The sequence below is a fragment of the Leiobunum rupestre genome, chromosome 5, assembly GCF_980474605.1.
Source record: "Leiobunum rupestre chromosome 5, qqLeiRupe1.1.hap1, whole genome shotgun sequence".
NCBI lineage: Eukaryota > Metazoa > Arthropoda > Arachnida > Opiliones > Sclerosomatidae > Leiobunum > Leiobunum rupestre.
In genome coordinates this window covers 14,760,945-14,779,785 of record NC_143388.1, presented here as the reverse complement: position 1 = coordinate 14,779,785, position 18,841 = coordinate 14,760,945, and the positions used below count along the sequence as shown (strand labels likewise).

At 37.7% G+C, this 18,841-nt stretch overlaps 1 protein-coding gene across 5 annotated transcripts in view; it reads right to left on the bottom strand.

Annotated features, from left to right (window-relative positions):
* LOC149943621 (teneurin-m-like) overlaps window positions 1–18,841 on the bottom strand; it is a 280,977-nt gene that overhangs the window by 107,633 nt on the left and 154,503 nt on the right. For 3 of the 5 annotated variants that reach the window (XM_090175899.1, XM_090175900.1, XM_090175901.1), the window contains 2 exons: window positions 12,229–12,813; window positions 3,976–4,161 (listed from right to left, as the gene is read on the bottom strand). In XM_090175899.1, coding sequence (XP_090032025.1) covers window positions 3,976–4,161; window positions 12,229–12,813 — 771 coding nt within the window. The remainder of the gene's footprint in view (window positions 1–3,975; window positions 4,162–12,228; window positions 12,814–18,841) is intronic. The other 2 variants (XM_090175902.1, XM_090175903.1) reach the window with 1 other exon arrangement.

Below are 18,841 nucleotides of genomic sequence, written 5' to 3'. Positions count from 1 at the left end.
ATATTTTTTAATATCTTTAAAAAACCGAATATACAAGTTTAATTATTAGTGGATATTTGTAATAAATCTAACTACCACGGGTTAAAGAAATTACGACTAATGCGAACTAAACTTTCAATCGGATAGAGCTTGGGCAGGGACAGCTTAGCCAAAAAAATTGGATATAAAAAATTTAGATTACACTAAAAAAATTGGAGTTGGGGCAGCGAAATGAACAATAAGACGGGACATAATATCTCCTTCGTAGCCAAACTAAATCCGCAGTTAGTGGACACTTCGCCGTAACCGAGAGTCCCTCGAGTACTAGCTTCGACCGAAGTAGCAGCAATGGCAAATAGTGGTTGCTCAATTCGGGGGAATCTAAGTGACTAAAACCACGCATGGATGCGTCGGCGTAGCAAATTGCCACTCGGATCTGTCACGGTCCAAAATGAAGACCGGAACCTCCGATTCGCCAACGATCGCAGAGGCTTCTTCTATATATTTTTTTAAGTGGTGACTCAGGCTCGAATTGACTATTGGGGCGCTTATGGAAAAAAAGGTTCAGCTCCCTCCAGTACCGAGAACTTTAATAACGGAGTGTGTACACGACTAGAATGAGGGGAGGGTTCCTCTATGGCGGGCAATAATGTGGTCGTCTACGGCAGACAGACTCCGCTATAGAGTGACTAGGCAACCTATAGGTCCCGGAGAACCAAAAAAACTGTTGGGTTTGGTTTTAAAGTCTTTAGCGCGCGGCTACGAAGAGTGATGGAAAATCTATAATATTTCTTTTCGTCTCTGACGTGTCGTTTCAACGGTGTCCATCCCAGCTTATTTGATGGCAAGGTTCGCCGAGCTTTAAACACATACGGAATGGGGATGGAGCCGTTGTATAGGTACAACAGGTCGACATCTGTTCCACGAGACATAAATGCGGGTAACGTCGAGACACCTACTCCTTTTTTTGCACCCTCATTTTGGGGGAAAAACTTTCAACAACCTGTGTTTCTTTGAGGCTTTGGTCCTTAACACGTACAGGGTGTCCACTAAAAAATGAACCAGGGCGAATATCTGAAAAACGGTTTTATTTACGAATTTGAAATTTCTAGGTCACATAGAGTGTGTAGGGGCAATGTTGGCTTAGAACCATCCATACCTGTTATAGCCACCTGGTTAAAACCGGTTATAGCCACTTGAAAAAATCCAGAATGTTTTGGCTTTTTTTCAAAACCAATTACAATATGAATATTTTAGTAAATTAATAGTTTTTATTTAGAAATTTAGTTTATTTTTTGTTTCATATATAGAAACCGGTTTACTTTTACCAGTTTTTCGGTAGGTTTAAAGTTCCAAAGTCCGCTGCCTCGCTTCTGTCGGTGCGTCATACACAAACTAGGGGGAATTTCCCGAGGAAATCAGAAGAATTCAGTTATTTTATATAGTTATTTCGCTTTATTTGTTTAGTTCCTTATTTACGACAATAACTGCAGACAATTTCTACTTACATAAGTAAAAGGCACTGTTTATATTTTAGCCGGTTATAGCCAATTAAAACCACTGGTCTGGATTTTTTCAATTAAAGCGGGCTTTTTCCAACCCTGTGTAGGGGGAACACCTACTATGAAAATGTCGATGACCTTGAACCATGTCTTCAAGGTCATCCAAAAACTATCTCGAGAACCGTAAGTGTCAGAAAGTTGGTTCCAATTAGAAAAGTATTCCCTGTCACGTTTTAGGTCTAAATAGCTTTAAAGCGATCGGATTTGACCAATAGGTAATCGAGAAAATTGTTACTAAAATCACAAAGGTCGTTTTGTTTTCGAGATATTAGCGCTTTCTTGCAATTTTCCCTTTTACGTTTTTGGTTCTAATTGGAACCAACTTTCTAACGCTTACGGTTCTCGAGATAATTTATGGATGACCTTGAAGACATGGTTCAAGGTCTTCTACATTTTCCTAGTAGGTATTCCCCCCTACACGCTCTATGCGACCTGAAAATTTCAAATTCGTACCTAAAACAGATTTTAAGATATTCACCCTGGTTCATTTTTTAGTGGACACCCTGTATGAGTTAAACGGGAAACAATAGTTTCCTAGGAGCAAAGCCTTTACTGATAATGGAATTAAATTTGCTCTAACGAAATTAATTTGTCGTTACCCTGTTTGAAAGAGTTAAAAAATATATAGCATCTAAAGTAGTTCATCCTTGAAAATTCTTATAATTCTACATAAAATAATTTTGCATAAAAACCTAAGAAAATATTTTTGCTGAATTCCGGGGTTCCAAAATACCACTTTTTTTCCAATATTGTGCATACCACTGGTAAATTATGGTAAGTAATGGTAAATATGTTAAATAATGGTTATGGAAAATAGTGGAAAATATTGTAAATAATTGTAAATGATGGTTAATAGTGGTAAATGATGGTTAATAGTGGTAAATAATGGTTAATAGTGGTAAATAATGGTTAATAGTAGTAAATAATGGTTAATAGTGGAAAATATTGTAAATAATTGTAAATGATGGTTAATAATGGTAAATAATGGTTAATAATGGTAAATAATGGTTAATAGTGGTAAATAATGGTTAATAGTGGTAAATAATGGTTAATAGTGGTAAATAATTTTTAATCGTGGTAAATAATGGTTAATAGTGGTAAATAATGGTTAATAGTGGTAAATAATGGTTAATAGTGGTAAATAATGGTTAATAGTGGTAAATAATGGTTAATAGTGGTAAATAATGGTTAATAGTGGTAAATAATGGTTAATAGTGGTAAATAATGGTTAATAGTGGTAAATAATGGTATATATTGGTTTGTATTGTATGGTAATAAGTGAAATCGAGAAAATCGTTGGAAAAAGGAATATATCAACTTTAGAAGATCTTAAACGGTATTTTCAGGACTCTACAAGTATGTTCCAAATCTTAAAGCTTTTATCTCCACAAATGTAGGTTTAAGTTTAAAATACTGTAAATAATTCATTGAAATATTATTTACCATATATCATTATTTACCACTTTTGCCATTTTATACCATAACGTTATTTAACACATTATTTACCACTTATTAAAAACTACTTTCGAACCCTGCCAAAATTCGATGAAAAGTATTTGCTACTCCCTAAAATGCATAGGTGGCATAGTTCGATTTCCTACTGTAAACGTTGCTACTATAGCAAGTAAACCAAGGAGCGGAATCACAATTGTATCAGTCAAAAATTCTGCTAAAAATATTTTTTTCTAAGTACGGTTAAAAATATTTTTTAGAATTTCCAAAAAAAAAAATATTTGTGAATTTCCGAAAAAAAAACAATTTTTGTAAATTTCTGTTCAAAATATTTTTGAGCATTTCTGTGAAAAATATTCTTGCAAAACCCCTAGGTAAAATATTTTTAAAATTTTTTTTAAATACACAATTTTTGTAACAACTCTTAATCTAATAGGTTTTCCAATACATTTTCTTTAGATAAAAGTTTTCTGAAAAATAAAAATTTTAAACATAAATTAGCTTTTAAGGGTTTTTAATGTTTTTAACTTTTTATCGATATAAAATGTCTAATATCAGTAAACATACTACAAAACATTAATAGCGTTACATTGTTAATCAGTTTAAACTAGTCTAGAGGTTTAGTTTTACTTTCAGATTCGAAAAAATGAGGCGAAAATACGGTTTTATTTCAATTTGCAAACAATATATTAGACTAATCATGGAATGAAAACTTTTTTTAATTTTTTTTCGGAAAAATACGGAAAATATTCCGGAAAAAAAGCCTCGGTCATTTTCCGCGGAAAATTTTCCGACTTACAACACTAGAAATAAACCACCATTACAAAGACCCTAACAAATATTTTTACAAAAACCTTTAAATACACAATTTACGAAATGAAATTTTCCTGAAATAGATTTTGTTTAAAATCTAATTATAAATGCATTAATTTTTCTTGGGAGCCGAACCTGAAATCTAAAGACAATGATTTGAATGTTTTACCTGGTTGACTGTAGGCGGCTAACGGTGACGTCAACATGGTAGGCAGGTATGGCGGTTCAGATTCGCATTCGCTTTCGAGATATCCTAGCCTGGGCCTGAGTCCGAAGGCTTCGATGTGTTGAACCGCGGTGAGGTTCCGGGACGGGACGATAGGGGGCGCTGGTTCGGGAGGACTGTCGCAGAAGACTGCCATGCCAACAATCGAGAAGCGAAGAAAGAAAAAAAATATAGCCGAAATAAATTATCAGCGAAGAGACCAACAAGGCACCACGCGCGGAGGGGGAAAACAGCACCATAATATATGGAGCTCATACATAAGCCGGAAGGGTGCCAGAGGAATTAATAGGCTGAGAATAAAAAATAGGGCCTCTCGAAACTGGTCTTATTCGACTACAATAACAAAGTTCGATAGCGATGTACTTAAACAAGTTTGCCACCAAATTTATAAATTCAAATTCCCTGACTATTCCCTGTTTTCCCTGACCATTTTAAGAGATTTTCCCTGACTTAATCAGGCCAAAATTTTTCTTTTCTTTTTTACTTTTATTTGAAGTTAATAAATTTAAATGAACTTATATTTCAGTGAAAAGGTTATTGCAATGTTGAGAAAATTAGCCATAGAATTTATTATAGATCTAGAGTAAAATTACCTTTAAAAAGTGCCAAGATAAAATTAAATTCCCTGATTTTTAACAAAGTCTTAAAATTCCCTGACTTTTTAGGCCCATTTTTAAATCCCCTGAATTTTCCCTGATTTCCCTGACGTGTGGCAACCCTGTGTAAAATAACTTTGACACGTAATAATACATTAAAAATATTTAAGTCGCAATATTAAAACCATTATATTGAATTTAAATGTACCGTTTTACTCGTATTTACAAATAATAGGTCAACCACGAAGTGTTTTTTTATACAAAAAATAAATATTATCAGAAGTTCATAATATAACTCTTACTATTGAAGTAGCCATCGGCCTATACTGTTAATGTTAGTCACATTAAGTATATAAATATCTTGACTTAAACATTACCAGGATTGTCATCAAAATCTGGGAAAAAATAGGGAAACAAGATGTCACAGACATTTTAATACACACAATCCCCCGATGTATAAAATATATTTTAAATATCAAATTTAAATTTGAACCAATTTTCAATCATCTTGTACTTAAAATTCGCCAAAAAACCACTTAAATGGAAAAATTATTAACTTTTTTAGGCTCCGATTAAAAAAAAAAACGGGCTACCGAGGACATGATATTTCCTTTCGATTAAGATATCCCTGGCCCTTCTAAGCCTAATTCTTGGGGAGTTATGTCGAATACGGCGGCATTGGCATCGGTTACACTTTACACAAATCACTTAGTATTGTGTGTAAAAGTGAACTTTTCGCGATGAAAATAGGGTAAAATAGGAACCAAATTTCTCAATATACTAACCAAATATGGATTAATATAAAACCAACATTTCTTTATTTGTACCAAGAATGTATTTATTTATACTCAGGGAGAATGAATATGTCGAGATTATTTTTAGCGTTTCTCCAATTCCACCCGTTGGGCCCCCGGTATGCTCCTCCGCTTTAATAAAATCAAATAATACTGCAATCTCATTGGTTCTTAAAAATTACGTTTTTCGACGCGATTAACGCTGCAGCGAGGACTCAAAAAATTAGACCGCCTCCTTTTCCCTCCCCCCCCCCCCTTAGCGTGTCGGGGTTAGGGGCTCAACGGGTCCGTCGATAGTCTCGACGTATTCATTCTCCCTGAGTATAAATAAATACATTCTTGTTTGTACTAAATTCCAAAACTCTGTTCTATGATTTAATAGTGTTCCAAATTTGTGGCGCCACCTTGTGTAATATGTTCGAACTATTGATATGTATAAATATTTTAAGATTATGTTGGATTCCCTGGAAATATGGTACTTTAGGGACCAAATCTCGATTTTAGGATAGATTAAAGACCTTGAAGAAAATTAGGAACCCTCAGGTATTTTAGGGACCTGTTGGAAGCCCTGCATTACATATAATAGGCCTTTAAAACTAAATCTACAGATAAATTAATTTCGCTTGCACATTTTATACCTGGTACCAAAAGAAGCATAAGACCCAAAAGTGTGTCAGAACGGTATAGTAGCTAATGAGAGTTTGTCGCAAAGTAAGAAAGGGAAACAAAGGGGGTCGGAAAATACGTGTTCAAAATCGAGGTACTCCAGCGCCGCCTAGTGAGGCGTTTTAGAACGTATGTCTACGGGCGAGTAAATCGAAGAGAGAAAATTGCGCCAGACTATAGACTAAATATAAAGTTGCTAGTACTATTCCAACTAGGAGGTTATGTAGTCTATAGTGTGACTAGGTCTCACTTGAAATTTTAATAGGCGCGAAGGTACAGCTGACACGCTTTTGGGTCTTATGCTACTTTTCCAGATACTTGAGAACGCTAGTAGTTAAAAAAAACAAGGTGTCACGTTTACAGTATAATTGACAGCGTAATAAGAGCCGTTATTATTTTTTACTGATTATAAATATAATCTATATTTTTAATTATTAATTTTCTACCCCCCATAAAACCTTTTTTTTAATTAAGGGAAATTTCCTTTCTAATATTGATGAAAAAAATACCATAATAAACCGTTGGTAAAATGAGATTACCAGTTGAATTATATTCCCCTTATTAAAAAATCCACGCAAAAAAGGAAACTTATATTTGACAATAAAAAAAATCGTTCCATTTTGAGGGGATGGGTCACCGGGCAGAGTTTGATGAGAGAGCGACACCAAATGCCGCGCTTGAGGATGAGGACGAGTGGGAGGATGAGGAAATTTCGGAGAGGGATGGGGAGAACCGGACACCTCCGCAAAAAAACGAACTCCTCGAAGCGCCCCCTTTGGGGCTGGAGTTGAAGCTCGGGTTACTAACCCTCTCTAAAGACACCATAAGAGGGGGCATTAAAATTTAAATCGCTGATGGTAACTGGATACGTTGTTAAAAAAGGGAGAACTAAAACGCTGATTTATTGGCGTTGGCGGAAGGCGGATAAAAACAGAAGGGTTTCCCGCGAATAAAATTTCCGCCATAAAGCGCGAGTCAAGGGTACTATAACGCCGCCGCGTTTAGACGAAAGGTGGCGCTGTCGACGTTGCCAGGCCCCGCGATTTTAAGTGTCTTCGCCAGTCGTTGAGTTTTGCTCGTCCATCACCGCCATTATACCACTCTGGCCTTATATTTATGCGCGAAAGAAAATTCACCCTGCCAGCCACCCGTTCGAAACTATAACGCGTTATGGTTGGAAATAATTAGCCACGGAGAGCTGAATTTTTCACGAGGACCGTTCTCGCTATACTTGAAGGCTCCAAATTATGACGCTCATTAATTTATGTAGAGTCGACCCCCTTTTGCCAAATGAGTTGAAGATTTTAAATAGAGTATGCGCCTGCTTCTGATGGCGCCCATCTAATACGTTTAACGTTTCGAAAGGAATTAACCGACCATTTGTCACATTTTGTCACTCCCTAAAGAATTTCACAGTTTTAAATAAATTACGTTGTTTTAACTACATTTATTCAAAAATACTGAATAGAACGGGGTTTTCACATTGAATCGAATCCCATTCTATCGAATACAATAGAGCGTTCTATAAAATCGGTAGCTTTCCCCCTTTTGAGTTCGGAGTAGGTGAAGGTTTGGCTGTTTTTTCGTGTGAGATAAAAATATTTATCTGGCAAACCCCTAAGAAATTGAGAGCAGTCGATTTTTAGGAGTAGGCTTCACTAATTTCCGGCTTTCCGCGCCGTTTTTCTTATTTTAAATGTTTTTTGTAATAAATGTATAATGGCAAATAAGCAAAATACTAGTCCCAGATCCACGGGTTTCAAAATAAACTTAGATCATGAAAATATTCATAATCACAAACAAAATATTCATATAAAGACAGGACATAAGCCGAATTCTCTTAAACCAAAGAATAACAAAATTTGTTGCAATTTTATGCAATAAACGATGGTTTTATTATTTTTATTATGGTAAATATTAATTTAATTATAAAAAATGTAAAAATAAATTTTAGGATAAATTGCGAAGGATTTTTTATTTTTTAACATCGTCCTTAGAAGCTATTTCCTAAACAAACCAAATATTTGGTACCTTGAAACAATCATTCAAAGAAATGGAAAAACAACTACGAGTAAATATAACTATAAACACAAAGATAATTTATTTTCGGAAAGTAATAGCGTAGAAAATATACATAAAAATAGCCCTCCAGCAGTAGCCTAATGGGTCCATGAACGATCTAGCAATACGGAAAAGAGGAAAACAAGGAGAACTACATCCTAATGGGAACGTATCTTTATATAAACTTATTCAAAGCGTGTACGGATCAGCAAACTTTACCCCGTTCCCACCTATTAAATAAAGAGTTCGCTAAGCCTCGTTTCGCAACGTGGATGTATGTTTTGAAGAGAAAATAAAATACGGCTCGTGCACAAAAAGGGGATAAAAGATAAAAAAAATGAGAGAGAGAAACATTTATAAGGCTTAATGAGAGCGTGTGATGCAATTATGGGAGAGGGGCACAGCTACATTCTTCGCACTTTGGTCGGTTCTTCGCGAAGCCGTAATGAGTTTTGGCCCATTTGGGGGGTAACCGCGCTCTCTCGCCAAACCCAAATGAATTATAATTGAGTTAAAGGCGTGGGTACTCCAAAACGCGGCAAAAGAGACAGGCAAGCTACACCGCGGCGCCAGTGAATGAGCGACATCTCTTTGAGCATCTCTCACTCGCTCAGTGGCGGTTAAGAGAAGATATTACAATATAATCGCTAAATTACTTGCAAACCAGACTAACACCGTTTCTTTGTAATTTTTCAGTTTTGTTCAGGAATTCATACGTTCGATTAGGAATGAAATTTCGCTGTAATGATTCCCCATTGGACGGGAAAGGCTAGGGAGGGACAGTCTCGACTGTGATGTTTTTTAAGGCCAGTTATTGTTGGCCTATTCCGTTGCGAAAGCTATTTTTGTATACGATAATAATAATAATAATAATAATAATAATATGTCGTCAATTCAATATAATTTGGCCAACTTAGGAAAAATGGTGGCAGGGATGCCTAACATCTTGAATTCGTCTATATTACTTCTTGTTGAAGTTATGATGTCAACGTAAAAACTAACCTTACTCGCCTTATTATAACACAAGCAAGTTTTCAATGGGTGCCAGTTTTCAATGGGTGCCAGTTTTCAATGGGTGCCCGTTTTAAATGGGTTTCTATTTTAAATGGGTGCCTATTTTCAATGGGTGCCTATTTTCAATGGGTGCCTATTTTCAATGGGTGCCTATTTTTAATGGGTGCCTATTTTCAATGGGGGCCGATTTTCAATGGGGGCCGATTTTCAATGGGGGCCGATTTTCAATGGGGGCTGATTTTCAATGAGTGCCTATTTTCAATGGGCGCCTATTTTCAATGAGTGCCTATTTTCAATGAGTGCCTATTTTCAATGGGTGCCTATTTTCAATGGGTGCAAGTTTTCAATGGGTGCACGTTTTCAATGGGTGCAAGTTTTCAATGGGTGCAAGTTTTCAATGGGTGCAAATTTTCAATGGGTGCAAGTTTTCAATGGGTGCCAGTTTTCAATGGGTGCCAGTTTTCAATGGGTGCCAGTTTTCAATGGGTGCCAGTTTTCAATGGGTGCCAGTTTTCAATGGGTGCCAGTTTTCAATGGGTGCCAATTTACAATGGGTGCAATTTTTCTTGAAACCGCGGAAGTATACACCTCATCACAGCTGAAAAGTTTCCGCCTGACGATGTAAATTATCAATACACTGCGTAGGGATAATTTCTTATTTAGAAACATTTTATTCCAAAAACGTGTATTGAAAAGGTACATGTATCAAGTGAATAATATTTGCAGTATGAGGCATCATTCTAAAAGATAATTTATAAACTTCTAGTTTCAGTTAGTAGTTAGGAAATATAGGTTTTCCAATTAAGTCCGGCTGATAATGTTAAAACATTTTTAAACTAATTATCAACTTCCAATATTTACACTTTGTTAAAAATTTCCAGCCATCAAAAGTTACGGTTCATTTGGCGAGTTTACGATATGTAAAGAGAGCGTTATATTTAAGCGTGTAAACGCGGGCTATTTGAAAATAGATGGGGCTAAATTCTTAATGAAGAGGCTTTACACGGCCGATAAGGAATCGATCACGAAGTGGCTTGTTTACGAAAATTCCAGCGGGTCCTCGCGGACAAGCGGATCACGAGGGTTCAGTCATTAATAACAACGAGGTGATAAACGTGGCGTCAACTGTCAAACGGAACTGTAAAAGGGCCCGGAGACATTTCTCGACGGCGGGACAGATAATTTAGGCCTTAATTTTGGAGGCCGCGCCATGATTGCCCATCGATCCTGGAAGGCCAATCATAGCGACCTATAAGGCCACGACACTCGGGCCAAATCGTATACGTTATACTCGCGAACTCGAGTACTAAGCGATTAATTAAATTCCCCAATAAGTGTTGAGCGAATGTTGGCGCCTTCACCGGAATGACGCGGCGGAAGACTGGTAGCGCCACGCGGCGAGAACAAACAACAACGTCAGCCGAGTGGCGGCTCGGTCCCCGTTGGCCACGGGGTCGTTATCGGAGGGAGCATTAAAAAGAGATTTAGTAGGAGATTTAAATTTCCAAAATAACCTTTTCTGGACCATTAAACGATCGATAGATGGCGCTTTTCAATCGGGAAACGCCGGGGAAATGGATTGGCTCTGACGGATGTTTTATTTTCCATTTTCTCTTTTTATATACGGTCAGAGAAAAAAAAGTATGATTTATCGCGTATTTCCATAATGTTTAAAGTTTCTCGCTCATTTTTAGCCGTGCCATTTTTACCCCAAAAAAATTCCGGAATGATTAATGTTTTTCTTGACGATTTCATGCATTGGATTTTGTTTCTTACGTGGGACGAATTGGAAGACGGTTTTGATCAGACCCCTTTTCACCCCCTATTTGCGGGATTCAAATTTAGTTTATCCCCCCACCCACAAAAAAAAACAATTTATTTTCCAAATGTAATTTATAGCCGAAATAAACGGTAACTTTTTCATCGCACTTTAGCAGAAATCGTCATAGCTAAAACACCAGATGAAAATAAATCCTTCCAAAACGAACAGGAACAAGCAGCAAAAACGTGTTAGATTTCTTCCAAAAGCTATTTTACCGCTTGAACAAACGAAACCAATTTTCCTTAGCTTTTAATTTTATCGAAATTTAGGCAGGAAAGATTTTTCTTATTGATTACACCCAAAGCCAACCCTATTTTCAATAATTATTTTGAAACATCTTAAGCGGCAAATTTCGAATTGGTTTGGAGGTAAGCTAGATAATAATAATTATAATAATCAGCTAGGCTAATACCCAAGGCACCACCTTAAGCCCAAGTCATTTAGATACTTTTAATGCCATAACTAGGTGGCCGGGCTAAAATGCGTAGCCCTTCATGGCAAGCGAGCCAACAGCTCCCTACACTTACTATTACCTTTAAAAAGACCTAAATACATGGTGGTGGCATGAAGGGCTTGCCACCACCTTACTACGAATTGTAACTTGGGCCTAAGGTGGTGCATTGGGTGTTACCTTAGTTGAATATTAAGTTATTATTACAGGAATGTCTACCTCTACCTGGAATGCTTATCGCGGCAGATTTCGTCTCGATGTGGCTGACGGTGTTTTGGACGTCAGTATGTTAACTTAAGGGGGAAGAATACAGTAAAAGCCTCTTTTTCGTTCAAGCTAAACGTTTCTGTTTTAACAATTACATAATTGAATTATATTTTTCTTATTAGGCTGAACCTTCCTCTAGTGCTTAACATAATTTTGATAATTCTAATATTATTAGTTAACGAGATATAAGGTCCTAACTAAAGGGTAGTTTAAAATTGTCAAAATTATTTTAAGCACTAAACAAGGGGCTGTTCTACACATCAATATTAATTTTATAAGTTAAAATACCAAATTAAAAGAGTTCAGCTTGAAATAGCGCGAAAGTAGACAATGGCCACTGTAGTCTTCCCCCTTAACAAACAACTACGTGAGAGAGGATTTTTTCTCTCGTAGGCGGGTCCAAAACCGTCAGAGTGATCTTACCATACGCGATATTATAATAATATTAACCAGCAAACCAATGAATTTTTGTACGAGGCAGGCTGTAGCCAACGAAGACTAGACCCAAAGGGAAATATCGCTTACCATTTTGGCTTTCGTGAATCATATCGTGCAGCCTGGAAGCTGGTTCCGAGTCCGTGTACGTAGCGTCCGAGTTGTTGTCCGAGGTGGACGTCGAGGACTGTTCCCTTCGTAATCCCAAGCCCATTCGAGTTCTCGACGTGGGCGTCGCGTTACCAGAGTTATTGAGAGCGGGGGTGGGACTGTCGACCACGTTCCCACCACTTTTGTCCCGATTTCCGGCGCCGTTGGCGGAGCGGCCTTTTCCGGATCCGGAACCGTTTTTCGTCGGGTTCCTCGAGTTCGTCTCCCGTCCAGCGGGGGAAATGCGAAAGTTCGTGGTCGGGGTGGCCAAAGAGTTGGACCGTCCCTGGCGAGGAAGAGAAGAGTAATTGGGGTGGGCGTGGAGCCCTCCGCCGCCCACCGGAGATTTGACGTGGATGCCACCGCCGTTGGAGAAACGCGAACCATCCGGCTCGTGCAGCTCCCCTTCGGAGCCGCTCAGGCCGCCGTAGTTCCTTCCCGTCAACAGTTCCATACTACTGTGGCTGTACGAACGCCCGCTGCTGGTGCTGCTGTTGCCCCGTCCGCCTCGGCTCGCACCCCGATCTGCAAAAGAGGCAAAAGCAGCGCCATCAGTCACACGTCCTATTATAGCGTTTTCCATTCGACTGCTCTCGAGCGCTCTAGATCGCTCTGATCAACATTTTACGTTCCATTTGCGTGCTCGGATCTGCTCCGATCAAGTTTCGCGTGTTCCATTTACCGCTCTCGGGTGCTCCGAGATTGCCCAAAACCGACCTGCCGATTTCGACAGATCAACGGATCGAGATCGAGATCGGAGCAAATTTTCGCGTGTTCCTCTTAGATTTTTCGGGCAAAATGGCAGACCAAGACAAGGAATTTCAAATTACTGGAATGTTCCATTTGCGGTTTTACTCTAGTCGATTAGGGCGAGATCTATGACGTCAGAGACAGATTCGGAGCGAATCTCGAGCAATCAAATGGAAAACGCAATTATTTTCACTAGTAATTAAAATACCCCAATCTCGCACTCTTTAGGTCAAGTCCTATACTCTTAATAAAAGTGCAGCGGGGGAGGTGGGTTCGATTCCATCTCGTGGCCCTGGGTTAAAAACTCCGAACAACACTTTCCAGGTTGAGTTTGCATATTATCTCTCTACTGATTAAAGTTCTTCGGTTTCCCCGTACTATTAAAACGTATTGAGGATAACGGAAATAGGTAGAGTAAGGAGCTGTTTGCTTGCGTGGCATGAGGAGCTTACTATCACCCTCTTACGCACTCTAAACCAACTGCCTGATTTAATCCTACCTCCCTCTAAATCTCAACAATTATTTCGCCCAACTGTCGCACTTATAGAACGTATTTATAGCCTTATGACACTACTGTTTAAATTTATTGTACCACGGCCAACTTTGATCTCTCGCGCTACAGCGGCTATCTCATTCTTTGACGTTTCTGTGTTAACCTATGAGCAGAAGATGTGTATGACGTGAGCGCCCCTAGCGGATTATTATTTTTAGAATAGTTTTTACATTGAAGCCAATATAAAAACCGAGCGTGGCGCTGAACTCCTACACGTTATATAGTACAGTTTATAGGGGGAAATCCTTGCTCGCGGAATTTCGACGAATGTGTTGGCCACTGTAGCGCGAACAGCGCGTGATCAAAGTTGGCCGTGATTGTACATATAATCTCCAAAATTTTGAAAAAGTATGAATGGAATACATCAAATTTATGTTAAATGTTTTTTTAACAGAGTCATATTGTAAATTTATACAACGTACCTTAGAAATATGCATATAATTATTTTTGATATAGTTATTATTCTTAATACAGGTAATTTTCAACGCGACGATACAATGATTTCCAAAGAAAGGGGCAACTGGATAATAGCCACATCCAAAATAACGACTTCTCTAAAAATTCTTCTATTCATTTTTTTTATTATTATTAAACACGTGTAATTTTTTAACTTCATTATAGCAGCGGGTTTTAATTAAAACACAAAAATAGGCTCTCCCCTCTTATCTATCAAAAGAGGTTGGGGCGGGTCCCCAATGATGAGGGAGCTCTGTGAATTTCTAATCGTAAATTCACGGAGAAGGGGGGTTGAGAGTGCCTACCCCCGCGTTGCACTCGCCTAACCCGAGCGTAACGACTCATTATCCGTGATTAATTGAGCTCATTTCCTTAGGCACCGCCATCTACCGCTATTTTTATTTAAAAGATCAACTCCTTTACCGCCCTCTTCCAACCAGGCTTTTTTATCAGTCGTTTCCAAAGAAATGAGCGGGTTATATCGCCAGCAGAAGACTCCGCTAAAATAATAAATAAACCTAAAGCAATCTAGAGGGTGCCACGACGCGAGGTCGCCTCTTCTCCGGTCGCTGGTGGTCAACCACTAGACGTCTAACATATGCTCTTAACTTTGATAAGAACCGCTTACTACTTTGGTTTTTTTGTTCATTTACTTTGGTTAAAGGTTCGGTTAAAGAGAATAGCCGGTTCTAATTTGCATGTATACATATTTTAAGTTTTTATTTTGTTAAAGACTGAAAGATGATTTACGACGCTAATGGGTGCGTGATTTAACTTTTACGTTAGGATGTTAGCCTCTGTGGCGAACACTTTATGCAAATTACCAATATATGTGTAAATATCGAATATACGTGGTGAAAATTTAATTTAGAAAAGTAGGTCAAAATTAGGTTAAGCCCCTGTAGAAGTATTAACTCTGCAGCACACTAAAGTTCAGGGAGAAGTTAACTAACTGTGCGCAAGGGGTAAAAATGAAACCTTTCTATTAAGTGTTAAAAACTCATTTGAAACAATTTTCCACGCTCTATCTTTAGAATCTAGATCCCTTTGGCAGCTCATTTATTGATTAAAGTTATACTGTTCTTAATTATTTTTGGCTTAAATGTTATGCAGACGCATCATTTTGTTAATATTAATAACTTATCATAAAAAACGCATTCCATAGGAGACCCAAAAATAATGTATTTTATATCAAACGCAGGTTACTGAGAAGTCAATCAAAAATTGCCAATTCAAATTCAAAAGTAATATTTTTTATCCATGCCCTTACTAGGTGGTTAAATAATTATTTTTAACAATGGCCGAACTAGGTGGTTAAATAATTATTTTTAACAATGCCCTTACTAGGTGGTTAAAGATTAATTTTTAACAATGCCCTTACTAGGTGTTTAAATAATTATTTTTAACAATGGCCTGACTAGGTGGTTAAATAATTATTTTTAACCATCGCCTGACTAGGTGGTTAAATAATTAATTATTTTTAACCATGGCCTAACTAGTTGGTTTGTAAGCGACTGCAGCGACACTAGGTGTATACGAAATTAACTAAAATTTCCTTGATTTTCCGATTGCCAGCTTTAAAGTGTGTTTTTTTACCCGAAACAGTGAGTCTGCTTAGAATATTGGTCAATGACTTAAGAGAGCAGCTTTGAAAAATAATATACACCCTAGGAATAGAAAGCTAACTGTGCGCCCAGGGAAAAAAAGATGATACTTCCCACTCCTGGAAGATGGACCCTTAAGCCAAAGTGGGTTCTTGAGAGTCTCTGCTAGGCTAATACGCAAGACCCCATTCAACGACCAAATCATCTAGTGACGTTAAATGCCTTTAATTAAGAGGAGTGGCAAATCTTTAACGCGATTCGAGTCAATAGCTCCCTACACTAATTATTACCGTTAACCCTTGGATAAATAATAGTAGTTCCTACCTGGATATATCACTCTAGCGTTCCGCGTGCATTTGTTAAGTGTTTGTTACGGGTTCTGCCTTGTAGAAGGCTACGTGTTACGGGAGTTTTGGAAATTCTCCGTTAACTTCGTCGAAGCGGCGCTGCTGTTGCAAAATTCATTTGCTGGTCAGAATTTTTCCAAGTGATATATCCATTTAGGAACTACTATTATTAATCCAAGGTTAACCTCTACAAGTTATTAAAGAAAGAGGAAACCGAAGAACTCGAGGGAAACCCCTTTATCCAATAGGGAGAGAACTTGCAAACTAATAACTCTACGTGGAAGGAGTTGTTCGTAGTTTTCTGAACCATATTAATTAAAATGGTATTAATGGTATTAATTAAGTGGTATTCCGGGCGATTTCTGGAACGTATTTTCCCCAATCACGAAACGCTTAGTTCGCCATCTATGATGAAATTTTCATAATTATTTTAAACAGGCGCGAAATTTGAATTAAAAAAAAAACAGAACATGCTTTTGAATTTCAGGAATGTGCCTAACTTAAGTTTAAAAACGGCAAGATTTAAGTTTAATTAATGGTTTAATTTATACAACGGAAATTTAGAATAGACTGATAAATATTTCAATTTATTTAGAAAAATATGCTAAAAGCATAATATTATTTCAATTTCTATTGATAAATTGAAAACGTACTAAATACGTGTAAAAATATTGAAAAGTAATTTCGTACTACAAAATTCGAATCGTACTAAAAAAGTATAATTGTATCTTCACTGACCATAAAACACTCCTACTTCGCAACCAAAAAACTCCAATCGTTAAAGAGAGTAAAGGCTGCCTTTCACTAGGGCTAAAACGCCACAACGGTGAGAGTCGACGCAAAAATATTGCATTAGGCCTAACGGAAATTTTTCGCGTTGCCTTAAAGAAATTGCATTAGGCCTAACGGAAATTTTTCGCGTTGCCTTAAAGAAATTGAATTAGGCCTAACGGAAATTTTTCGCGTCGCCTTAAAGAAATTGCATTAGGCCTAATGGAAATTTTTTGCGTCGCCTTAAAGAAATTGCATTAGGCCTAACGTAAATTTTTCGCGTTGCCTTAAAGAAATTGCATTAGGCCTAACGGAAATTTTTCGCGTCGCCTTAAAGAAATTGCATTAGGCCTAACGTAAATTTTTCGCGTTGCCTTAAAGAAATTGCATTAGGCCTAACGGAAATTTTTCCCGTCGCCTTAAAGAAATTGCATTAGGCCTAATGGAAATTTTTCGCGTCGCCTTAAAGAAATTGCATTAGGCCTAACGTAAATTTTTCGCGTCGCCTTAAAGAAATTGCATTAGGCCTAACGTAAATTTTTCGCGTTGCCTTAAAGAAATTGCATTAGGCCTAACGGAAATTTTTCGCGTTGCCTTAAAGAAATTGCATTAGGCCTAACGGAAATTTTTCCCGTCGCCTTAAAGAAATGGCATTAGGCCTAACGGAAATTTTTCGCGTTGCCTTAAAGAAATTGAATTAGGCCTAACGGAAATTTTTCGCGTCGCCTTAAAGAAATTGCATTAGGCCTAATGGAAATTTTTTGCGTCGCCTTAAAGAAATTGCATTAGGCCTAACGTAAATTTTTCGCGTTGCCTTAAAGAAATTGCATTAGGCCTAACGGAAATTTTTCGCGTCGCCTTAAAGAAATTGCATTAGGCCTAACGTAAATTTTTCGCGTTGCCTTAAAGAAATTGCATTAGGCCTAACGGAAATTTTTCCCGTCGCCTTAAAGAAATTGCATTAGGCCTAATGGAAATTTTTCGCGTCGCCTTAAAGAAATTGCATTAGGCCTAACGTAAATTTTTCGCGTCGCCTTAAAGAAATTGCATTAGGCCTAACGTAAATTTTTCGCGTTGCCTTAAAGAAATTGCATTAGGCCTAACGGAAATTTTTCGCGTTGCCTTAAAGAAATTGCATTAGGCCTAACGGAAATTTTTCCCGTCGCCTTAAAGAAATGGCATTAGGCCTAACGGAAATTTTTTGCGTCGCCTTAAAGAAATTGCATTAGGCCTAACGGAAATTTTTCGCGTCGCCTTAAAGAAATTGCATTAGGCCTAACGGAAATTTTTCGCGTCGCCTTAAAGAAATTGCATTAGGCCTAACGTAAATTTTTCGCGTCGCCTTAAAGAAATTGCATTAGGCCTAACGTAAATTTTTCGCGTTGCCTTAAAGAAATTGCATTAGGCCTAACGTAAATTTTTCCCGTCGCCTTAAAGAAATGGCATTAGGCCTAACGGAAATTTTTCGCGTCGCCTTAAAGAAAAAATCTGTTACGTTGTATAAAATGTTTCCACGTAACGAAGAAAAAGTAGATTTTGGTCGGAGAGAGCGACGCGTTGCGGACTTTCATCGCGATTAATAATGAACAGAAAACTAGCGTGGAACGGTGTAAAATGAAACGTTCAGATCGAGAAAGAAAACGCTTGCGAGAAGGCCAAATAAAAAATACCAACTCGGAATTCCGCATTTATCATGCGTGAAATTAGGTAAAACGAGAAATAAAAAAGAAAATCGATTTCAGGGAAAGAACCCGAGAAAAACCCTTACGATTCGTTTGTGGGAATCAAAAAATGCTTCATTTAAGTTGACAACGAGAGACCGAGCGTCGTCACAATACATTGCCCAGTTTAAATGGTTCGTAGTTAAGTTGTCCCGCGCTATTCCGTAACAAGACGGCGGAACTCATTAGTGGATCCGGTGTCTCGCGTGCCTGTATCGTTAGAATGGAACGAACCCCACGAAAACTAATACCGAGAACGCAACGAAACAAAGATGAAGAAAAACAAGTTGGCTCGGGGCTAAATGCGCGTTTCACCGAAAGCGTGTTTTAATAAAAAATAATTATGATTTC